We start from the raw sequence: 23,874 nt of genomic DNA on the forward strand, positions 1-23,874 counted from the left end.
GGGCATCTATTTCACACCATTATATATTTATTACAATGCGGAGGGAGTTTTAAATATGCTTTAGTATGATGAGAACCTTTGAAGGTTCTCTTATTGGTGTGAAATATAATGTATTCCATCAATCCAATTGAGTAGAAAGAACTGATTATGATGAATACAGAAGGAATGAAAAAAATGTGGCATATAAACAAGCATGAGATATAGAGTTGGGGCAGATTTATTATGGCTGGTGTATCGTATGCCTAATATATGTATCATAATGAAGGCCACTATTGGTACAGGGGAGGAGAGATTTCTGAAGAGGGGAGAGGTGTAGAGGGCTTGATTAATTCTGTAATGTATGTAAAGGACCTAATAAACAGACATCACATTCTAGTCCGCTGTTAGGGTATGTTCACATGGCGGAAACCTTTTCCGGTGTGTGATATCTCTGCGTGGCTAGCCGCATCCCGTCAAGTCATCCCACTCCTGATTATGCCTGAATGAATGGGCCTAATCAGGAAGGAGTCTCAAGCCACAGACACCGTGGCTGACTGAGCCACGTCATGGGAAGATAGGGCATATCGCTTCTTTTTCCCCACAAGCTGAAACAAATCGCTAGCAGGGGAAAAAAAGCGAGTGACTCCCACTGAAGTGAATGTGAAACATTTTTGCAATTGGATTTTGAGGCAGATTCCGCGTTAAAATCCGCCTGCAAAAAACTCTGTGTGAACATACCCTCATACCCATTGTTATTGTTGGACAATCCCTGAAGCAGGAGCATACCTACACTGCAAGCAAAAGAAATAGAAGATTAAAGACCAAAAAGGCTTTCGAGTACTAAGTACTCATTTACACTGTGCCTATTTTTTAACCATATTAGGCCATTTTCATCTTTTTTAACTACCATTCCACAGCCAGTTTAAAAACAATGGGGGTCAATGAGAATATTGACATAATTGGTTTATTGACGAACAGAGAAAATGAACAGAAAAACCCAACATACTCTCAGTCTTTGTCTGTTTTGATGTCCACTGACCTAATAGAATTGAATGGATCACGTTTTAAGGGATGTAAAACCCACTGACGTTTCAGTCCATAAGAAACCAATCAGTGAGCTCAGCCCACGAAGACCAATGAACTTGATCAGATTTTTAATGGTCCATTAAAAACGGATGCAAAATGGATGACACTCGACCATAAGAAACGGACAGACACAGAATGGATGCACAACAATCGTTAATAATGGACATGTACATCCATTTTTCACTGATGTCTATTGAAAACAGAAGTCATGTGAATAAAGCCTTAGTTGTGCACCAGAGTGCGTATACCAGCTATCGCTAGACCAATTCTGCTGGAGATGGGTAAATGCTATTTGATGCTCTCATTTATCTGCTTCTGTAAACTACCATTGCACTGTTTATACATTTCTTAAAAAAGAAGTTGCACCTTTACTGCGGTAGCACATATATCTCTTTAGATTTCCGTGTATGCCGTACATTGCCGCATGTGATGACAGAGAACAATTACCCTTGTTAATCCTGTCAAGATGCATTCCATTTTCTACAACTCTGGTCATCCGGAGGTAAATGCATGTGTTTAGGTTAGGAAATTAGGCTATAAAATAATCAGACAAGCAAAGAAGGAAAAACAAAATATACAACAGAGAACATTGAATGAGGTCAGCCGAGGAATAAAGGGTAAAAATAATATGTGTTGCAAGGAGGTGAGGTGCACAGTTCAAGGTCTAATGGCTGTTGGGAAACTGGTTTGTAGGGGGAAAGAGGACGAGAGCTCGAGGGTTGTAGAACTACTGCACTAAAGTATACAAAGACATGCACAAAATCAAAAGAACTTCTGACAGATGGCAACAAAACAGGTAACGTTCAGTGATATAATAGGGGTATGGATCGAAATAATTGGAGGAAACGTATAAGGGCTTATTTACAGGACCCTGTTTCATTCGGGATATATGATTTACGTGTGGCTTGCACTTCCCTGGCTGAAATGTATAAAATGGAACTCACTGTATCATTGTGAGTTATGATGTTAGGAGTTCATGATCATCTGAATCACTAATGTACTAAACCAATATAAATCTCAAGGTTTGTATCAACACTAAGTTGCCCTGCGTTCAATTTCACATGGTCATAGTCAGTCCAGTAAATGCGGCCCACACACGGTCTGTGTTTCCTGGACGGAATATAGTTATGGGAATAAGCCCTTCGTTTAACAGAGAATATAAAGGGAAAAAAAATGGGCTAAATATACTGCAGTATCAACACAGAACTGCTTTCCTAAAATTCTAGAACGTTCATTGCACTTCACACACAATATATTATATTGTTATCTCACTATCTTCACAGTCCACCACTTGTAACATGCATAGAAAGTTCTTATGCTACTACTCATGCTCTTACCACTTGAAAAGTACTTGAGAAATTATTGCAAATTTGATGCTCATATGGGTCTACGAAACTAGGGTACAGAAGTGGGTACTGTCTCCCATCACAAAACTGCAGGCCCTCAACGCACAGGATTGTAGAGGACATCTGATCTCTGAGGTAGACATCCATATGCAGATACGTCTATGCTGAGATCAAAAAGTTTTGCAAAAACCTCTCAATAACAAAAAGAAACTCACACAGGGGCAACACGGTGGCTCAGTGGTTAGCACTGCAGACTTGCAGTGCTGGAGTCCTAGGTTTTAATCCCATCAGGAACAACATCTGCAAGGAGTTTGTATGTTCTCCCCATGTTTGTCTGGATTTCCTCCCATTCTACAAAGACATACTGATAGGAAAAAAAAAGTACATTGTGATCCCTATATGGAGCTCACAATATACATACAAAATAAAAAAAATCACACATACTGGTCCAAATTAACTAAGAATTTAACAATATAAACGTAGGCAGACACTCTGAAAATTCATCAGATTTATTACAGTGACTGATGCTGTATGTTAAATCTGGTGTATCTATACTAAGTTTATACCACTTTTTGTCAGCTTACTTTGACCCATAATTTTAGAACACAATTTTGGCAAATTTTTGGTGCATTGTGGCACATTTAATCCATGCTCTTTTTTCTGAGACTCCACAGCCTCATGTCCATGTCTAGCAAGTTAAAGATTTTAGCCCAAATTAGATGCAACAAAATACATAACATTACACCAAAGATGAGCCACATGTACGCCAATGTCTTGACATAACCAAAATCGTAAGTCTGAGCCATTTTATTTTTCCATAGTGGATTTGGTTTCTGCAGCAAAACATCAAAATTCACATTTCTTGCAGGCAGTTTTGATGCAGATTTAGTATAGATTTCATCCTTTGTAGTTCAAAAGGTGAAATCTGCAGCAAATCTGCATCCAATTTTGCTGTGGATTTGCTGCAGTCAAATAAGCAGAAAAAAAATAAGCCATGTGTCCGCTAAAAGCTTCCTTTTTCCCGTAAATGGTATGTTCTGGCTCACGGAAAAAAGAAGCGAGCTGCCCCTTTCTTCAGGTGGATTCCGCGTCTGTGTCAGCCCCGACATCGGCGTTGCGACAGCACCCTCTGGACTCGGCCCATTCATTTGAGACTACTCTGGAGCGAGAAGCCGCGACTGTCGCGGCTTCCGACAGTCGTGGCAGGTGCATTTTGATGCAGGTGTCCAATTTGACGCGGCTTCCCGCATCAAAATCAGGATCAAAATATGGGGTCCCGTGCCCCGTGTGAACTAGCCCTAACATGCTGCCTGAAAATGACACTGTATTTTGACGATGACCGGTTCCCTTTGAACGGTTTATGTAACATGCTGCTTGCAGATTGTATAGTATGTTCATGGGGAGAGATTCCCTTTAAACGCTTGCATTCTTCAGAACCTCCGAAGGGGAAAGGGCATACAACCCACCTTTCTATACTCTATAGTAGCCCCCTCGGTTCTGACCCTAACTTTCAGCTTGTGCTTCCATTTGATCAATATTGATTTGTTCACAATATACGATCGCACCCCAGAGCATGTGCAGCATTTATAGTAGGCATCCTATTATAAACCATGGTAGAATGCAGCAATAAATATAGACCTAATGAAAATACAAAGATAATTGTAGAGATTCATTTAATTGTATGTTAGTCAGTCTCTAGGGACCAGAGAATTGTTTCACTGAGATCAGCTGATTCGGAAAATGAAACCAGTGCAATATAATTTATATTTACATTTCTATTTCAGTGTAAAAGAAGTACCTGTATTTAACTACTTAGGTGCTGACAGACAGATCAAGCAATAGCAATATGCCTGGTTTAATATGTTCAGGTTGTAACTTGTATAGTAAGATTGAGCTTATGGAGTGATCCATTACTACTACTATGTCCATAAGGATATGCATGAACACACATTTTATAAGTGAGAATCTGAAGAATTGCTGATGAACCCCTCCCTCGTACAGAGACTTTCATTATGGCTGTGGGCGAGAGAAATCTTCATCTCCCGCCCGCTGTCCCCAATCCCTGATCCCTTGCATTAATGGCAGCAGGGATCGGTAATCATCCCCACTACCTCTACACATTGTGCATGCAGCAGGGACGATTGATGATCTCTGCTGCAGCTTAGTGGAAGGGATCAGGACCTGGGCACAGTGGGCAAGAGATGAAGGTTTCTCCCGGGTGCTGTTAATTTTAACCGTGTGTGTGTGTGTGGGGGGGGGGGGGGGTCTAAGGAGCATACTGGGAGGAGGCAAAATAATTGGGCATTATACTGTGTCCCACTAAAGTCCCATTAGTGATGCTCACAGTATAATGGTCCTTAATGACCCCACCCACCATATAATGCTCTTTAGTGATCTCACCCATTGTACAATGCTCCTTAGTGCCCCCACCCACAGGAAAAAAAAAAACTCTGTGGCCTCCCCACAGTATAATGCTCCTTAGTGCTCCAACCCAAGGTTTAAAGCACCTTAGTACCCCCACCAACGCATAAACCTCCTTAGTGCCCCAGCCCACAGTATAAGGGTCCATTCACACGGAGTAACGTGAGGTGTTTTTTGTGCTTATTTTTACGGCCGTAAAAAGACGTTTCCATAGAGTTCTATAGTAAAATACGCCTGCATTTTTACGTCTGTAATTTTACGGACGTGCACCCACCCACAATATAATGCTCCTTCGTGCACCCTTAGTGCCCCTACCCACAGAAAAAAAAACTTTGTGCTCCCGCCCACAACATAATGCTCCTTAGTGTCCCCACCAACAGCATAAACCTCCATAGTGCCGTACCTCACCTGCATAATGCTCCTTAGTGCCCCCATCCACAGAAAAAAAAACTTTGTGCCCCTGCCCACAGTATAATGCTCCTTAGTGTCCACAACAACAGCATAAACCTCCTTAGCGCCCCAACCAACAGTATAATGCTCCTTAGTGCCCCCACCCACAGTATAATGCTCCTTAGCCCCTAAACCCACAGTATGATGCAACATTAGGAAATATTTTTCCTAATTTTTCTTGTGTGTCTTATAGTCAGATGCGCCTTTTTGTCCGAAAACGTGCTGCTGTTCAGACCTTTACTTGACAACGGACCCCAGTCAACATGCAATGCAAACAATGGAACTGCACACTCTAAAGTAATGAGCAGTGGTGCAGGCATGAAAGGGTTCTCCAACCCATTAAGCAGAAAGTAATAATTCTGCCACACACACGCTTAAAGTGAAAAAAATGAAAAGACTTTTAATTCGTGACTTTAACACAAATACAAAAGTTGATACGCCATGCATACGGAGGTTATAGTACACAAATTGAGAAGCAAGTCAATAGAACATTTTGGTCAGAGAACCTTCATCAAGCTAGATCTATGCATGACGCCATGAAATCCCTTCTTTGCACATGCATAGATCTAGCTTGATGAAGAAGCCAAATCAACAGACCTTTACTGAAAGTAGTTAAGTACCCCTTCCTAATACATATGGAGGTTTGCACAGTTTTTATTGGCCAAAGCGGGATGTCCATGAATGCCAAAAATAGTCTGCAAATGAATGAAAATTCTCTATCTATTGCTTTCCTTTATACTTACAGAAGAGAAGCAGATGGAGAAATGCTGAAAGTCTCCATTAGACTATTAATAGTATTTTTTCTTTCCAAGCTGAAGTTATATCATATGGCCTGGGCTAGGAAGTCAGAGCCTGCATCAATTTTTGGGAGGAGTCAAAGTCAGTAGAAAACTACCAACTCCAACTATGGAACCAAATTAAGATGATTCAATATCTTCCCCATTCCAGCTCTTTGTATCATTAAATAGACGTAGCTCCACTGATTCGGACCACAGCATTTCCAAGCCATAAGTGCTGTTAGTTTTGTTGCCTGATATACTATTGAGGCTCTGTACTGTCAATGGCCAGTGTCAGACAGGCCAAGGGTGTGACTCTGAGCTCTGACAATGGCCAATGCTTCTTAATCTCACACCCTTGCCTGCTCCAGTCGCTGCCCTTCTACAGAGCCTATAGTAGTAGCATATCAGACACCAAAATTAACAGCAGGGATTGCTTGGGAATGTGGGGTGCTAGAGTAAAATCCTCAATGTGACTGACTCCATTTATATAAATCCATCTATTAATAGATAGAGATGAGCGAACACTAAAATGTTCGAGGTTCGAAATTCGATTCGAACAGCCGCTCAATGTTCGTGTGTTCGAACGGGTTTCGAACCCCATTATAGTCTATGGGGAACAGATACTCGTTAAGGGGGAAACCCAAATCCGTGTCTGGAGGGTCACCAAGTCCACTATGACACCCCAGGAAATGATGCCAACACCTCTGGAATGACACTGGGACAGCAGGGGAAGCATGTCTGGGGGCATCTAACACACCAAAGACCCTCTATTACCCCAACATCACAGCCTAACAACTACACACTTTACACACTCAATACCACCTCTCTGACAGTAGGAAAACACCTTGAAACATGTGTATTTGGCACTTGCAGTGAGGAGAGCTTGTCACCAGCAGTGAATTTGGCCCTTGTAGTAAGTTGAGGTTGGCACCAACATTTGTTTTGAAAATCAGGGTGGATTGAGCCTCTAACCAGCAGAGTTTGGGCAAATTCATGGTGGAGGGAGCCTCTAAAAACCCCAGTTTGGACCAATTCATGGTGGAGGGAGACTCTAAAAACCCCAGTTTGGACCAATTCATGGTGGAGGGAGCCTCTAAAAACCCCAGTTTGGACCAATTCATGGTGGAGGGAGCCTCTAACCAGCCCAGTTTGGGCAAATTCATGGTGGAGGGAGCCTCTAACCAGCCCAGTTTGGACCAATTAATGGTGGAGGGAGCCTCTAACCAGCCCAGTTTGGACCAATTAATGGTGGAGGGAGCCTCTAACCACCCCAGTTTGGACCAATTCATGGTGGAGGGAGCCTCTAACCAGCCCAGTTTGGACCAATTCATGGTGGAGGGAGCCTCTAAAAAACCCAGTTTGGACCAATTCATGGTGGAGGGAGCCTCTAAACAGCCCAGTTTGGGCAAATTCATGGTGGAGGGAGCCTCTAACCACCCCAGTTTGGACCAATTCATGGTGGAGGGAGCCTCTAAACAGCCAAGTTTGGACCAATTCATGGTGAAGGGAGCCTCTAAAAACCCGTTTGGACCAATTCATGGTGGAGGGAGCCTCTAACCAGCCCAGTTTGGGCAAATTCATGGTGGAGGGAGCCTCTAAACAGCCCAGTTTGGGCAAATTCATGGTGGAGGGAGCCTCTAACCAGCCCAGTTTGGACCAATTCATGGTGGAGGGAGCCTCTAACCAGCCCAGTTTGGGCAAATTCATGGTGGAGGGAGCCTCTAAACAGCCCAGTTTGGGCAAATTCATGGTGGAGGGAGCCTCTAACCAGCCCAGTTTGGACCAATTAATGGTGGAGGGAGCCTCTAAACAGCCAAGTTTTGGGAAATTCATGGTGGAGGGAGCCTCTAACCAGCCCAGTTTGGACCAATTAATGGTGGAGGGAGCCTCTAAACAGCCAAGTTTGGACCAATTCATGGTGGAGGGAGCCTCTAACCAGCCCAATTTGGACCAATTAATGGTGGAGGGAGCCTCTAAACAGCCAAGTTTTGGGAAATTCATGGTGGAGGGAGCCTCTAACCAGCCCAGTGTGGGCAAATTCATGGTGGAGGGAGCCTCTAACCAGCCCAGTTTGGGCAAATTCATGGTGGAGGGAGCCTCTAAACAGCCCAGTTTGGGCAAATTCATGGTGGAGGGAGCCTCTAACCAGCCCAGTTTGGACCAATTCATGGTGGAGGGAGCCTCTAACCAGCCCAGTTTGGACCAATTCATGGTGGAGGGAGCCTCTAACCAGCCCAGTTTGGACCAATTCATGGTGGAGGGAGCCTCTAACCAGCCCAGTTTGGACCAATTCATGGTGGAGGGAGCCTCTAAACAGCCCAGTTTGGGCAAATTCATGGTGGAGGGAGCCTCTAAAAAACCCAGTTTGGACCAATTCATGGTGGAGGGAGCCTCTAATTAGCCCAGTTTGGACCAATTAATTGTGGAGGGAGCCTCTAACCAGCCCAGTTTGGACCAATTAATGGTGGAGGGAGCCTCTAACCACCCCAGTTTGGACCAATTAATGGTGGAGGGAGCCTCTAACCTGCCCAGTTTGGACCAATTAATGGTGGAGGGAGCCTCTAACCACCCCAGTTTGGACCAATTCATGGTGGAGGGAGCCTCTAACCAGCCCAGTTTGGACCAATTCATGGTGGAGGGAGCCTCTAATTAGCCCAGTTTGGACCAATTAATTGTGGAGGGAGCCTCTAACCAGCCCAGTTTGGACCAATTAATGGTGGAGGGAGCCTCTAACCACCCCAGTTTGGGCAAATTCATGGTGGAGGGAGCCTCTAACCAGCCCAGTTTGGACCAATTAATGGTGGAGGGAGCCTCTAAACAGCCAAGTTTTGGGAAATTCATGGTGGAGGGAGCCTCTAACCAGCCCAGTTTGGACCAATTCATGGTGGAGGGAGCCTCTAAAAACCCCAGTTTGGACCAATTCATGGTGGAGGGAGCCTCTAAACAGCCCAGTTTGGGCAAATTCATGGTGGAGGGAGCCTCTAACCAGCAGAGTTGGTGGAAATCAGGGTGGAGGGAGCCTCTAACCAGCAGAGTTGGGGGAAATCAGGGTGGAGGGAGCCTAGTATTAGCAGAATTGTGCAACGCTTATGGTGGATGAGTATGAGGATGCGGAGGAATTGGAGAGGTTGAGTACAGACATGGAGTTTCATGTTGGGGTGCTTTACACAGGTGGGCACAAAAATGACGGCTCTACCCAGTGGTGGTTCATTTTTATCAAAGTGAGCCGGTCGGCACTCTCAGCTGACAGACGGGTGCGCTTGTCAGTGATGATGCCACCGGCTGCACTGAACACCCTCTCAGATAGGACGCTGGCGGCAGGACAGGACAGCACCTCCAAGGCATATAGGGCAAGTTCAAGCCACAGGTCCAACTTCGACACCCAATACGTGTAGGGTGCAGAGGGGTCGGAGAGGACAGGGCTGTGGTCGGAAAGGTATTCCCGCAACATGCGCCTATACTTCTCACGCCTGGTGACACTAGGACCCTCCGTGGCGGCACTTTGGCGAGGGGGTGCCATCAAGGTGTCCCAGACCTTAGACAGTGTGCCCCTCGTTTGTGTGGACCGGTGAGAACTTGGTTGCCTACTGGAGGAACTGCCCTCCCTGCCGCCAACGTCACATGCTGGAAACATCTCCATCATATTCTGCACCAATTGCCTGTGGCAAGCATTGATGCGATTGGCCCTCCCCTCTACCGGAATAAAAGACGAGATGTTGTTTTTATACCGGGGGTCAAGGATAGCAAAGATCCAGTACTGGTTGTCCTCCATGATTTTGACAATACGCTTGTCGGTTGTAAAGCACCCCAACATGAACTCAGCCATGTCTGCCACAGTGTTAGTTGGCATGACTCCTCTGGCCCCACCGGAAAGTTCAATCTCCATTTCCTCCTCATCCTCCATGTCTACCCATCCGCGCTGCAACAATGGGACGATTCGAAGTTGCCCGGAAGCCTCCTGTATCACCATCACATCATCGGACAACTCTTCTTCCTCCTCCTCCTCCTCCTCCATTAAACGCAGTGAAGCGGACAGATGTGTGGACCTACTCTCCAGCTGTGACGGATCGGATGCTATCCCTAACTCCTCTGTGTGATCTGAGTTATCCCTGATGTCAATCAGGGATTCTCTCAGAACACACAAGAGCGGGATTGTAAGGCTCACCATCGCATCCTCAGAGCTCACCCTCCTTGTGGACTCCTCAAAGACCCGTAGGATGTCACAAAGGTCTCTCATCCATGGCCACTCATGGATGTGAAACTGAGGCAGCTGACTTTGTGGCACCCTAGGGTTTTGTAGCTGGTATTCCATCAAAGGTCTCTGCTGCTCAACCACTCTATTCAACATCTGAAACGTTGAGTTCCAGCGTGTGGGGACGTCGCACAAAAGCCGGTGTTGTGGCACATGCAGGCGTTGCTGGAGAGATTTTAAGCTAGCAGCGGCTACTGTCGACTTGCGAAAGTGGGCGCACATGCGCCGCACTTTCACCAGTAGCTCTGGAACATTGGGGTAGCTCTTTAGGAAACGTTGCACCACTAGGTTGAAGACGTGGGCCAGGCATGGAACATGTTGGAGTCCGGCAAGCTCCAGAGCTGCTACCAGGTTCCGGCCGTTATCACAAACGACCATGCCTGGGCCCAGGTGCAGCGGCTCAAACCATATTGCCGTCTCATCGAGGAGGGCATCCCTCACCTCGGAGGCAGTGTGCTGTCTGTCCCCCAAGCTGATCAGCTTCAGCACAGCCTGCTGACGTCTACCAACGCCAGTGCTGCAACGTTTCCAACTCGTAGCTGGGGTCAATCTAACAGCGGAGGAGGAGGCGGTGGCGGAGGAGGAGGCGGTAGCGGAGGAGGAGGCGGTAGAGGAGGAGGAGGAGGGGGGTGTTCTTCTCGTGTCCCTGCCAGGAATGTTAGGCGGGGAGACGAGGTACACCGGGCCAGTTTGGGAAGCAGTCCCAGCCTCAACTACATTCACCCAGTGTGCCGTCAGTGAAATGTAGCGTCCCTGTCCGCATGCACTTGTCCACGCGTCGGTGGTCAAGTGGACCTTTGTGCAAAGCGCGGAACTAAGGGCCCGCCTGATGTTGAGTGACACGTGCTGGTGCAAGGCGGGGACGGCACACCGGGAGAAGTAGTGACGGCTAGGGACGGCATAGCGAGGTGCCGCAGTTGCCATCAGGTCCAGGAAGGCGGGAGTTTCAACAAGCCGGAACGCCAACATCTCCTGGGCCAGCAGTTTAGCGATGTTGGCGTTCAAGGCTTGCGCGTGTGGGTGGTTAGCAGTGTATTTCTGCCGCCGCTCCAATGTCTGAGAGATGGTGGGTTGTTGTAAAGAAACGCCTGATGGTGCCTTTGATGGTGCAGGAGAAGGAGATAAGACAGGACCAGGGGAGGATGAGGTAGAAGTCAACAAAGTGGCGGAGGCAGATGAAGTGGTGTCCTGGCTCGTCCTCTGGAGTGCATCGCCAGCACAGTCAGCAGTGGCAGTGGCAGAGGCAGAGGCAGTGGCAGAGGCAGTGGCAGTGGCGTGAACGGCAGGCGGCCTTTGTCCTGCCGTTGCTGCCTGCCACTGATTCCAGTGCTTGGATTCCAAATGACGGCGCATTGAAGTGGTGGACAGGTTGCTCTTCTCAGAGCCCCTAATCAATTTCGAGAGGCAAATTGTGCAGACAACACTATATCTGTCCTCGGCGCATTCCTTGAAAAAACTCCACACCTTCGAGAAACGTGCCCTCGAGGTGGGAGTTTTTCGGGGCTGGGTACGAACTGGAACATCTTGGGAGATTCCGGGTGTGGCCTGGCTTCGCCTAAGCTGCTGACCTCTGCCTCTGCCTCTAGCTACCCTTTTTGGTGCTGCACCTGCCTCAACATCCACACTACTTTCCCCGCTTGACATCCCCCCTGTCCAGGTCGGGTCAGTGTCCTCATCATCCACCACTTCCTCTTCCAACTCCTGTCTCATCTCCTCCTCCCGCACAATGCGCCGGTCAACTGGATGCCCTGACGGCAACTGCGTCACATCATCGTCGATGAGGGTGGGTTGCTGGTCATCCACCACCAAATCGAACGGAGATGGAGGAGACTCTAGTGTTTGAGCATCTGGACACAGATGCTCCTCTGTTAGGTTCGTGGAATCGTGACGTGGAGAGGCAGGTTGAGGGACAATGAAAGGAGCGGAGAACAGCTCTGGGGAGCAGGGACAGTTTGGGTTATTGTTCTGTAAAGCTTCGGAATTTTGGGAGGAAGGAAGACAAGACTGTTGGGTAATAGGAGGAGAGGAGGCAGAGTCTGACTGGCTGCTGGACAATGTGCTGTAAGCGTTCTCTGACAGCCATTGCAAGACCTGTTCCTGGTTCTCGGGCCTACTAAGGTTTGTACCCTGCAGTTTAGTTAATGTGGCAAGCAACCCTGGCACTGTGGAGTGGCGCAATGCTTGCTGCCCCACAGGAGTAGGCACGGGACGCCCTGTGGCTTCACTGCTACCTTGCTCCCCAGAACCATTCCCCCGACCTCGCCCACGGCCTCGTCCACGTCCCTTTCCGGGAGCCTTGCGCATTTTGAATTCCTAGTTAGAAATTGGCACTGTATACCAGTAGTAAAAATTGTGGCTGCACGTAACCCCAATATATTCTTTGAATTCCCAGTCAGAAACTGGCACTATATGGCAGTAGCAAGAAATGAGGGTATTTGTATTCCCAATATACTCTTTGAATTCCCAGTCAGACAATGGCACTGTATACCAGTAGTAAAAATTGTGGGTGCACGTAACCCCAATATATTCTTTGAATTACCAGTCAGAAACTGGCACTATATGGCAGTAGCAAGAAATGAGGGTATTTGTATTCCCAATATATTCTTTGAATTCCCAGTCAGACAATGGCACTGTATACCAGTAGTAAAAATTGTGGGTGCACGTAACCCCAATATATTCTTTGAATTCCCAGTCAGAAACTGGCACTATATGGCAGTAGCAAGAAATGAGGGTATTTGTATTCCCAATATACTCTTTGAATTCCCAGTCAGACAATGGCACTGTATACCAGTAGTAAAAATTGTGGGTGCACGTAACCCCAATATATTCTTTGAATTACCAGTCAGAAACTGGCACTATATGGCAGTAGCAAGAAATGAGGGTATTTATAACCCCAATATATTCTTTGAATTCCCAGTCAGACAATGGCACTGTATACCAGTAGTAAAAATTGTGGGTGCACGTAACCCCAATATATTCTTTGAATTCCCAGTCAGAAACTGGCACTATATGGCAGTAGCAAGAAATGAGGGTATTTGTATTCCCAATATACTCTTTGAATTCCCAGTCAGACAATGGCACTGTATACCAGTAGTAAAAATTGTGGGTGCACGTAACCCCAATATATTCTTTGAATTACCAGTCAGAAACTGGCACTATATGGCAGTAGCAAGAAATGAGGGTATTTATAACCCCAATATATTCTTTGAATTCCCAGTCAGACAATGGCACTGTATACCAGTAGTAAAAATTGTGGGTGCACGTAACCCCAATATATTCTTTGAATTCCCAGTCAGAAACTGGCACTATATGGCAGTAGCAAGAAATGAGGGTATTTGTATTCCCAATATACTCTTTGAATTCCCAGTCAGACAATGGCACTGTATACCAGTAGTAAAAATTGTGGGTGCACGTAACCCCAATATATTCTTTGAATTACCAGTCAGAAACTGGCACTATATGGCAGTAGCAAGAAATGAGGGTATTTATAACCCCAATATATTCTTTGAATTCCCAGTCAGACAATGGCACTGTATACCAGTAGTAAAAATTGTGGGTGCACGTAACCCCAATATATTCTTTGAATTCCCAGTCAGAAACTGGCACTATATGGCAGTAGCAAGAAATGAGGGTATTTGTATTCCCAATATACTCTTTGAATTCCCAGTCAGACAATGGCACTGTATACCAGTAGTAAAAATTGTGGGTGCACGTAACCCCAATATATTCTTTGAATTACCAGTCAGAAACTGGCACTATATGGCAGTAGCAAGAAATGAGGGTATTTATAACCCCAATATATTCTTTGAATTCCCAGTCAGACAATGGCACTGTATACCAGTAGTAAAAATTGTGGGTGCACGTAACCCCAATATATTCTTTGAATTCCCAGTCAGAAACTGGCACTATATGGCAGTAGCAAGAAATGAGGGTATTTGTATTCCCAATATACTCTTTGAATTCCCAGTCAGACAATGGCACTGTATACCAGTAGTAAAAATTGTGGGTGCACGTAACCCCAATATATTCTTTGAATTACCAGTCAGAAACTGGCACTATATGGCAGTAGCAAGAAATGAGGGTATTTATAACCCCAATATATTCTTTGAATTCCCAGTCAGACAATGGCACTGTATACCAGTAGTAAAAATTGTGGGTGCACGTAACCCCAATATATTCTTTGAATTCCCAGTCAGAAACTGGCACTATATGGCAGTAGCAAGAAATGAGGGTATTTGTATTCCCAATATACTCTTTGAATTCCCAGTCAGACAATGGCACTGTATACCAGTAGTAAAAATTGTGGGTGCACGTAACCCCAATATATTCTTTGAATTACCAGTCAGAAACTGGCACTATATGGCAGTAGCAAGAAATGAGGGTATTTATAACCCCAATATATTCTTTGAATTCCCAGTCAGACAATGGCACTGTATACCAGTAGTAAAAATTGTGGGTGCACGTAACCCCAATATATTCTTTGAATTCCCAGTCAGAAACTGGCACTATATGGCAGTAGCAAGAAATGAGGGTATTTGTATTCCCAATATACTCTTTGAATTCCCAGTCAGACAATGGCACTGTATACCAGTAGTAAAAATTGTGGGTGCACGTAACCCCAATATATTCTTTGAATTACCAGTCAGAAACTGGCACTATATGGCAGTAGCAAGAAATGAGGGTATTTATAACCCCAATATATTCTTTGAATTCCCAGTCAGACAATGGCACTGTATACCAGTAGTAAAAATTGTGGGTGCACGTAACCCCAATATATTCTTTGAATTCCCAGTCAGAAACTGGCACTATATGGCAGTAGCAAGAAATGAGGGTATTTGTATTCCCAATATACTCTTTGAATTCCCAGTCAGACAATGGCACTGTATACCAGTAGTAAAAATTGTGGTTGCACGTAACCCCAATATATTCTTTGAATTCCCAGTCAGAAACTGGCACTATATGGCAGTAGCAAGAAATGAGGGTATTTATAACCCCAATATATTCTTTGAATTCCCAGTCAGACAATGGCACTGTATACCAGTAGTAAAAATTGTGGGTGCACGTAACCCCAATATATTCTTTGAATTCCCAGTCAGAAACTGGCACTATATGGCAGTAGCAAGAAATGAGGGTATTTGTATTCCCAATATACTCTTTGAATTCCCAGTCAGACAATGGCACTGTATACCAGTAGTAAAAATTGTGGGTGCACGTAACCCCAATATATTCTTTGAATTCCCAGTCAGAAACTGGCACTATATGGCAGTAGCAAGAAATGAGGGTATTTGTATTCCCAATATACTCTTTGAATTCCCAGTCAGACAATGGCACTGTATACCAGTAGTAAAAATTGTGGGTGCACGTAACCCCAATATATTCTTTGAATTACCAGTCAGAAACTGGCACTATATGGCAGTAGCAAGAAATGAGGGTATTTATAACCCCAATATATTCTTTGAATTCCCAGTCAGACAATGGCACTGTATACCAGTAGTAAAAATTGTGGGTGCACGTAACCCCAATATATTCTTTGAATTCCCAGTCAGAAACTGGCACTATATGGCAGTAGCAAGAAATGAGGGTATTTGTATTCCCAATATACTCTTTGAATTCCCAGTCAGACAATGGCACTGTATACCAGTAGTAAAAATTGTGGGTGCACGTAACCCCAATATATTCTTTGAATTCCCAGTCAGACACTGGCACTATATGGCAGTAGCAAGAAATGAGGGTATTTGTATTCCCAATATATTCTTTGAATTCCCAGTCAGACAATGGCACTGTATACCAGTAGTAAAAATTGTGGGTGCACGTAACCCCAATATATTCTTTGAATTACCAGTCAGAAACTGGCACTATATGGCAGTAGCAAGAAATGAGGGTATTTGTATTCCCAATATATTCTTTGAATTCCCAGTCAGACAATGGCACTGTATACCAGTAGTAAAAATTGTGGGTGTATATAGCCCCAATTCTATTGCTAGGGGACTTGCAGGGTATTTCTGGGGTGAAGGTGGGGGGGCACACCGTTGGAACGGGTATCGGGGTATATATCGGGTATACGGGAATACACTGACAGTGTATTCCATTCAGGATCCTGGGAAAGCTGGGTTGCGGCGATTGAGCCCGTCAGTGCCACGTTACACTGACAAGCTTCTCCCTGGAATTTAGCTCTTACAAGAGCTGTTGGTTGTCTTCTCCTTCCTATCCTAGCCTGTCCCTGCCTACCCAGAATCTAAGCCCTAGCTAGCTGGACGGAAACCTCCGTCCTCGGTGAATTGCAAGCTCAGAATGACGCGAAGCTGGGCGTCGCTGTTCTTTTAAATTAGAGGTCACATGTTTTCGGCAGCCAATGGGTTTTGCCTACTTTTTTCAACGTCACCGGTGTCGTAGTTCCTGTCCCACCTACCCAGCGCTGTTATTGGAGCAAAAAAGGCGCCAGGGAAGGTGGGAGGGGAATCGAGTAATGGCGCACTTTACCACGCGGTGTTCGATTCGATTCGAACATGCCGAACAGCCTAATATCCGATCGAACATGAGTTCGATAGAACACTGTTCGCTCATCTCTATTAATAGATGCTAAAAACTAGAGTTTGTGGTAATGTTTAATATTGTCTGAATTTTGTTTGGTGATAACTCTGGGTATAAATTCTCCCACAGCAGAAATGTCCAAAGAGCTTCTTTTTTTTGTGGTCTATTCCTTTCTTATGTTAAAGAGGACCTTTCACCACTTCGGGCACATGTGGTTTTATATACTGCTTTCCTTTTCTGTGTCCCGGGTAAAGAGCTACCAGTACTGTAGCTCTTCACCGTCAGAAAGGTGTTTCTGAAAGTCAGTCAGGATCGCCATCCCTCACAGCAGTGCCTATTGTGCTGTACTGTGAGAGCGGTGAGGAACATCATCCCTGGGCGATAAGCAACTGCCCCTCTCACAGTACAGTTCTATAGACACTGCTGTGAGGAAGGGCGTTCCTGAATGACTGTCAGAAATGCCCTTCTGACAGGAAGAGCTACGGTACCGGCACCGATAGCTCTTCACCGGGGGCACAGAACGGGAAAGCGCACTGTCGGCTTTCTAGTGGTGTAATAAACCGCATGTGCCCCATATGGTGAAAGGTCCTCTTAAACATAATCACTGTTTTTTCCCATAATCAGGCATTATTCACACACACTTTGCATCAGTGATTGTAAGACATAACCAGGAGTGGAGACTACACACAGAGAAGATATAATGGGAAGATTTGCACTTGTTCTATGTTTTTGACCCGGTCCTGTTTTTGGCTTACAGACACTGATGCAAAACATTAACCAAAACACTTAAGTGTGACAAAAGCCTTAGGCCCCATTCCCACGGAGTAACACGCCGCTCATCCTGACACGTAAACACATGTCAGAGTTAGGTGCTTCACAACATATCCCATTGACTTCAATGGGTGCCGTCTTATGTGCTACACATTGTAATCAATGGGAGGCTTTTTAACCCATTGATTTCAATGTGTAGCGCGCGTAAGATGGCACCCATTGAAGTCAATGGGATCTTTTTTTAAGCGCCTCACTCTGACAGAATGTGTCAGAATGAGCGGCGTGTTACTCCATGGGAACGGGGCCTTAGAGTAACTTTCCTTGCTGCTGTCTGAGCCTTGTCTCCTTCTTACTTCAAATGGAATAGACTGAAAGTTTTTTTTCTCAAGCCTGAGGTGTCTCTTGTAACATGGCTGCAATGCTGGCCCTATCTTTTCCATAATCCTCTCTTGTAAAAAGTGGCAGATGTTCTTTCAGCCACTATTCTGCTTCATTAACATCAGCACAGCCCTGTGTAATGAGTGCCGTCCATTGACTTTTGTAGAAGCGCCAGACACTGTTTTGGGATGCTGTCAACCATTTGGTGGATAGTTGCTTTGTCTGTCAAATAGTGTGGCTTACTGACTCCACAGCCTGGCTAGTCACTCAAAGAGAAACTCCAACTATAACTAAAATTTACATTGTATTCCGTTAAAGAATTACGTGTGTCACTCTCTCACCTGTTATTTTACTTGCTGCTTCTCTCTGTCTCTCTCTCTCTGTATATATATATATATATATATATATATATATATATATATATATTCAGATATGGAATGTTGCAGAATATTGCATAGTAATGAATCATAGTTTGTAGTTTCTCAACATTTATTTATTAAAAATAGGGCATAATAATGACACTGGTTCCCCTGCAGGCAGAGAAAGTACTGGCTGTAGCTGTCCATGTGTTGAAGTATCATGGGATCGACAGCAAAGCAGAGAAAGGAAACCCAACCAGGCTTGACCTAAAAACAAAGATTGGCCCTGATTCTCAGCACATGGTAGGGTGAACTACATGAGGTAACTGCACTATGCCTACAAAGGTCGAGGACTTAAGTGACAGTCAGGTAGTGGTAAAGTGATGGAAAGCCTCTGCTGGTTGTTTTCTTCAAGGAACCAGTAAGGTGGAGGCCATATGTAGCATAAACGCAGTCCCTGTAACGTGGATGAGATTCGAGCGACACCCATCCATACATCAGGAAAATACATGCAGAGTATATGTCAATTATACCTACAGAAACACTGGCAGTTTCTCTGTAAGTATAGTTGAAGGAAGAAGTCTGCAGAAGAAAACTCTGCGGACTTTTTATGAAAAGCGCTGTGGGGAAAAAAACACAATGGGTTTTTGCCACGATTTTCTCGCAGAGCCTTTTTCACTACAGCCCGCTACTTTAGGCCTTAGCATTGCACAAAAGAAAAAAGTTAGCCTTTACTCTGCAGATCTGTTTCTATTGAAGACATCTTTATTAATCTGAAACCTCCTCTTTAAGAGTAGATGCATTTTCCTCTCTGTACAGGTTCCGTCATGTCTGTGCTTGATCAATTTTACTGACACTATGTATCAATATATAGTAAGTACTATTAACTAAAAGCTTTTCTTCTACCAATCTCCGGAGTCCAGGTGACTGTGTTACAATACAAGTATAGACGAAAGAAGGACATACAGTCCCAAAAGGTTGAAATATTCAACATATACAACAATAATTATGAAAAACGTTTTTTTATTCATGAAAAATTCATATTAAAAAACATATATACACAAAATATGAAGAACAAGACACAGAACACCAAAATTCAAAAGAACCGGACAACCCACAGAAACGGGCATGCAACTGTCAAATCACCATAAACAGAATAAATATAGGTCTTAGCATTGAGGTTGTTGCTGATTGCCTATACAGATATAACTAAACTTGTATATGCTTGTTTTCTGTGTTACAATACAGTACATTAAAAAGGTAGACACCGAAGAACAGTGATTCCTGAAAGAGTTTGGGATCACTGCTGTCTATATATCCTATAAGACCACATGGAAGCCATAGAAAGGGTGTCTTTTGCTTAATACCACCCTCTGTAAGTCAAAGGGGATAACTCCAATACTAAGAGTAACTTCCTCTTCTGAGGAAGTTATAAGGGTCCATTCACACAGAGGAAAATGGTGAGGAATTTGGTGCTGAAAAAAAGCCTCCCATTGAAGTCAATGCAATGGGTTCCTATTATTGCTATCAGAAAAAGGTACCCATTGAAGTCAATGGGAGGCTTTTTTTTCAGCGCTGAAATGCCACACCAAATTCCATCTTTCTCCATGTGAATGGACCCTAAGACATATGATAGAAACAGCATAGAGCTAAATAGATACATAAAACCAGCATCACAGACTGTATGAACCAAACCATCACTCAATGGTACCACGCTAATGTGATGGAAAAAACTGATGAGACTGTAATTGCAACAAAATGCTTCCTAAATGTCCTTAAGGTCACTTCTACACAGTGGTATTTTGGTCAGTATTTGTAAGGCAAACTCTGAATGGAGTCTAGAGATAAAAAGGCATAAGGGAAAGACTTGCATTTTTTGGACTCACCCTAGGTTTTGACTTGCAAATATGGACACTGACCAAAATCCTGCTTTGTGAGAATGGCCTAAACAGCACAGACATGTATAAGTCAGGGACTGTGATCCAGTATCAGTACTTGGTAATGGGTGGAAATGGGTCACTTGGATCAATATTGTGTACTTTTTAATAAAAAGACAAGAAGAGGAAACGAGTTTGGGAGACAGTTTTATTTTTATAGCGATGGAAAGGAGAATTTATAGTTGTCCAATATTTATACCTCTCTTGGGTGCAAAATGAGGCTCATAATACAGTATGATAATATATTTCCTTATACTGCAAAATATTCTCTAAAATACAAAACAAATGTATACAAATGATCAATGAGGAATGGAGCAAAGTAAATATTCCATATTAGAATTTAGTGCAAGATTCAACCAAGAGAATATTCACTAGAAATCACTAGATGTCACCAAAAGACCCGCCCATATACAAACACACAGTATATATACCGTATAAATCAGTATAACATATATACAATGACTGCCTCTCCTCAGCAGTAGATAGCTTGCTAAAACTCCAGGACGGGAAATCACAACTATATAGATCAATAATCCACAGCTTGCTTGCTTACATACACATCTGACAATTACATAGATTACAGCAATGCATCACTAATTAAATGATAAATAAAATTAATCTGCAAAAAAACAATAAATATGATATGTGACATGCACATTATGTAACAACAGATAACGCCTGATAACCAAGATGATGACTCCCTCTATAAATAATCATGTTACATCTGACTTTAGATTGATAGTTATGAGTTATCAGCCTGGCATGACCCCTGAGAAAGACAACCATGGCATCCTAAAGGTAATTCTACCCTTCAGAATGTAATTTTTAGAGAGAAATTATATCAATTTTCAACAATGCCTGAAGAGAGGGGAACCAATTTAGCAAAATTCCCAAGACTCATATCCATCCGACCTTGGACAGGAGTCTGTTTTTGCCCATGTACTGCTAATAAATGACATACACAGCATATATGTCATCCTTGACAATGCCCAGAATCCCATAAGCATGCTATACATTTCTTATATTTCATGCTAGAACACGAGAATAGTTATTTTCATAATCCACATCCTACAATGACCTGCCATTACTATAAGACTTAAAGGATTAAGCACTGAAAATATAAACATGTTCAAGTTTTATACCTTTTAGTCTAAAACCTACCATAAAGCGAGCAAGAAAGAGCCTGTGGCTAGCTGTGCTATAAACATGTACTGAACAAGTGTACCAGTTATATAAATATAAAAGCCAAGTACTGAAAATTCATTTCTAAGTATCCTGCATGAAAGGAGAGCAAATCAAAAGATTTACTGCCTCCTCTAATCCCATCCCAGCTTCTCCCCTTCTTTTAGCTGTAAATGCTTAGCTACTGTGTGAGAATGACATCCTGTTGATTTATAAGGTAAGGCACAGCAGTCAGCTCCAGCCCAATAAAATTTCCACTGGCCTCTAGTGCCACCTAGCCATAGGATTTCAAGTTCCATTTCATCACTGCTGCTTTTCAAATTAACACCGTATACCCTGCCAGAAAACATCATTATAAGGCTAATGAACTGTGTTTTCAGATTAAGCGATCATTGTATTTTTCAAGTTGCTTTGTACTTACTGTAAAAAACGTATTCTGTATAACTGGACCAGATCTTGTCATCGGTATACTGATTGACGAATGAAGCTGTCACTGAGGAGTTACAGGCTACCATATGGAATCCACACTCTGACAACATGTCAAATGCTCTCTCTAGATGCTTGAACTTGAGATAAAACCTTGACGTGTATTTTTCTGGCGCTCGGTCGGGATCTCTGCTTTCATTTAGTGTTTCTCCAAAAACCTCTTTGGCTAGGGAGATGCGACCACAAACCAGAATTCTTGGAACTCTACGAAACTTTGCATCGGCTTGACTTTCTCGCCCCATTGTGCAAGATCCTCTATAACCAACAGTGATGAAGCCCCATTTCCGGTCTGAAGGCATCAAGGATGATGATGGACATATTCGAGTTTCACTTCCTTGGGAGACTTCCTCAAAGTCGCTGTGGCAGTAGTCATCAGGACTCTGTTTTACTTCATCAGGTGCTAAGATCTTGACAAGTTCTGGGAGCATAAAATATTCGGCTTCTCTTTTCAACCGCCCTTTTTCCGGGAAGTGATCTGGCAAGACCACCTGTCTGTCCCTGAGAAAGTCAAGCACGTAACGGAAGAGAAACCCATCTCGGTCAATAAAGAATCGTCCTTTGGCATCTTTGGCCAGGTCATTTATAGAGTCCCTTTTCGAGGTGAACATTTTCCATAGCAAAGAATGGGGTATACTGGTTAACGTTGAATGGCGTGTAAAGTAAACTTGCCCTCCGACATTTAATTCAACAACCTCTGGAAAAGATTGCAGGATGGTCCCTTGGTCTCTAGGTGGAGCATAAGTTCTGCAGTTGCCACTCAGAGCCATTGTGCTTTTTACCAGATTCCACTAACTGTGGTACAAATAGTTCATGGATTTTAGAACCGAAGTGAAAAACTGAAATGTATATTCCCAAAGTGCAAAGACTCTCTTCTGGATAAGAATTTCTTGGTCATGAAGTCAGTTACGATTGGTAATGGACATAACAGTCTGTGGTGTGTCTCGGATCAAATCCAATTGAATGATAACTTGCTAAAACAGCATAAAAAGGATATACATCACCCTTATCTCACTGAATGCAAGGTCACACTGAACAAACAGACGTACAAGGATCTGTCGAGAGAATATTTGTGAAGTTAACATAAATAAGACACGTATATAGAGAGAGCATATAAAGGTATATAAAGACAGTGTAGCATTATAGTATAGAGCTACGTGACTATGTAAATCTCAGCATGCAATTGACATTACTATTACACATTTTCTATGCATTACGTTACTAGATTTCAATGATAAAATTACTATACCTGAGTTGCATAATCCTTTCACATGGACACTTTATATACAAATATAAAGCAATAAAAAATAATAGAAAAGTATGGGAAAGGTATAGCAGAAGTGTAGAAAGTTAGCAGCTCCTGGGTACCAGGGTTTCGGTTCTGGTGCTCTGGCTTGTTATTAGGGGAGAGAAGAAAGCTTTCTCCAGATGGGATGCTGGTTTCTAAATGCCTTGCAAAAACCTCCCAATCACATGAGCCAGCCAGCATGGAGCAGGGTGCACATCTGACACTCCACGTACTGGCAAGAACACAGAGGCTAGCATACTTCCAGGTAGGCAGAGAGCAGGGGAAGGGATAGGAGGAGCAGGCGATAGCGGCAGCAGTAGTAGCAGCTGATAATTCAGCTCTGGGTGCTCTGATGCTTGGTTGCTGATCCTGCTCTAGCTGCTGAGCTGGGTGGATCCACAGTTCCCAGGGCTGTTCTGAGATGGTGCTATTTCAGCAGTGCAGGGAAGAAACCAACCAGGGAAATAACTATTACATCATCTTAAAGGAATATAGCTGTGAACAAAAATAAGAGCACAGGATCCATTTGTGCAGCTTAGCATTAAACAGGTGAAAATATGAAAGTGTGAAGAGCAGCTTAAGATGTCCTGATCCCCAGGGCGATTTAACCTATTAACCTCCATTTAAGTTGT

The 23,874-nt window shown here is 43.9% G+C and overlaps 1 protein-coding gene across 2 annotated transcripts in view; it reads right to left on the bottom strand.

The window, feature by feature from the left end:
- Positions 1-23,637, bottom strand: part of KCTD16 (potassium channel tetramerization domain containing 16) — a 239,380-nt gene extending 215,743 nt beyond the window's left edge. For both annotated transcript variants that reach the window (XM_075274756.1, XM_075274755.1), the window contains exons 1-2: positions 23,204-23,637; positions 21,893-23,009 (exon numbers count right to left, since the gene is read on the bottom strand). In XM_075274756.1, the coding sequence (XP_075130857.1) occupies positions 21,893-22,724 (832 nt within the window). In that variant the 5' untranslated portion in view covers positions 22,725-23,009; positions 23,204-23,637. The remainder of the gene's footprint in view (positions 1-21,892; positions 23,010-23,203) is intronic.
- Between the last annotated feature and the right edge of the window lie 237 nt (positions 23,638-23,874).

This window comes from Leptodactylus fuscus, chromosome 5 (genome assembly GCF_031893055.1).
Source record: "Leptodactylus fuscus isolate aLepFus1 chromosome 5, aLepFus1.hap2, whole genome shotgun sequence".
Lineage (NCBI taxonomy): Eukaryota > Metazoa > Chordata > Amphibia > Anura > Leptodactylidae > Leptodactylus > Leptodactylus fuscus.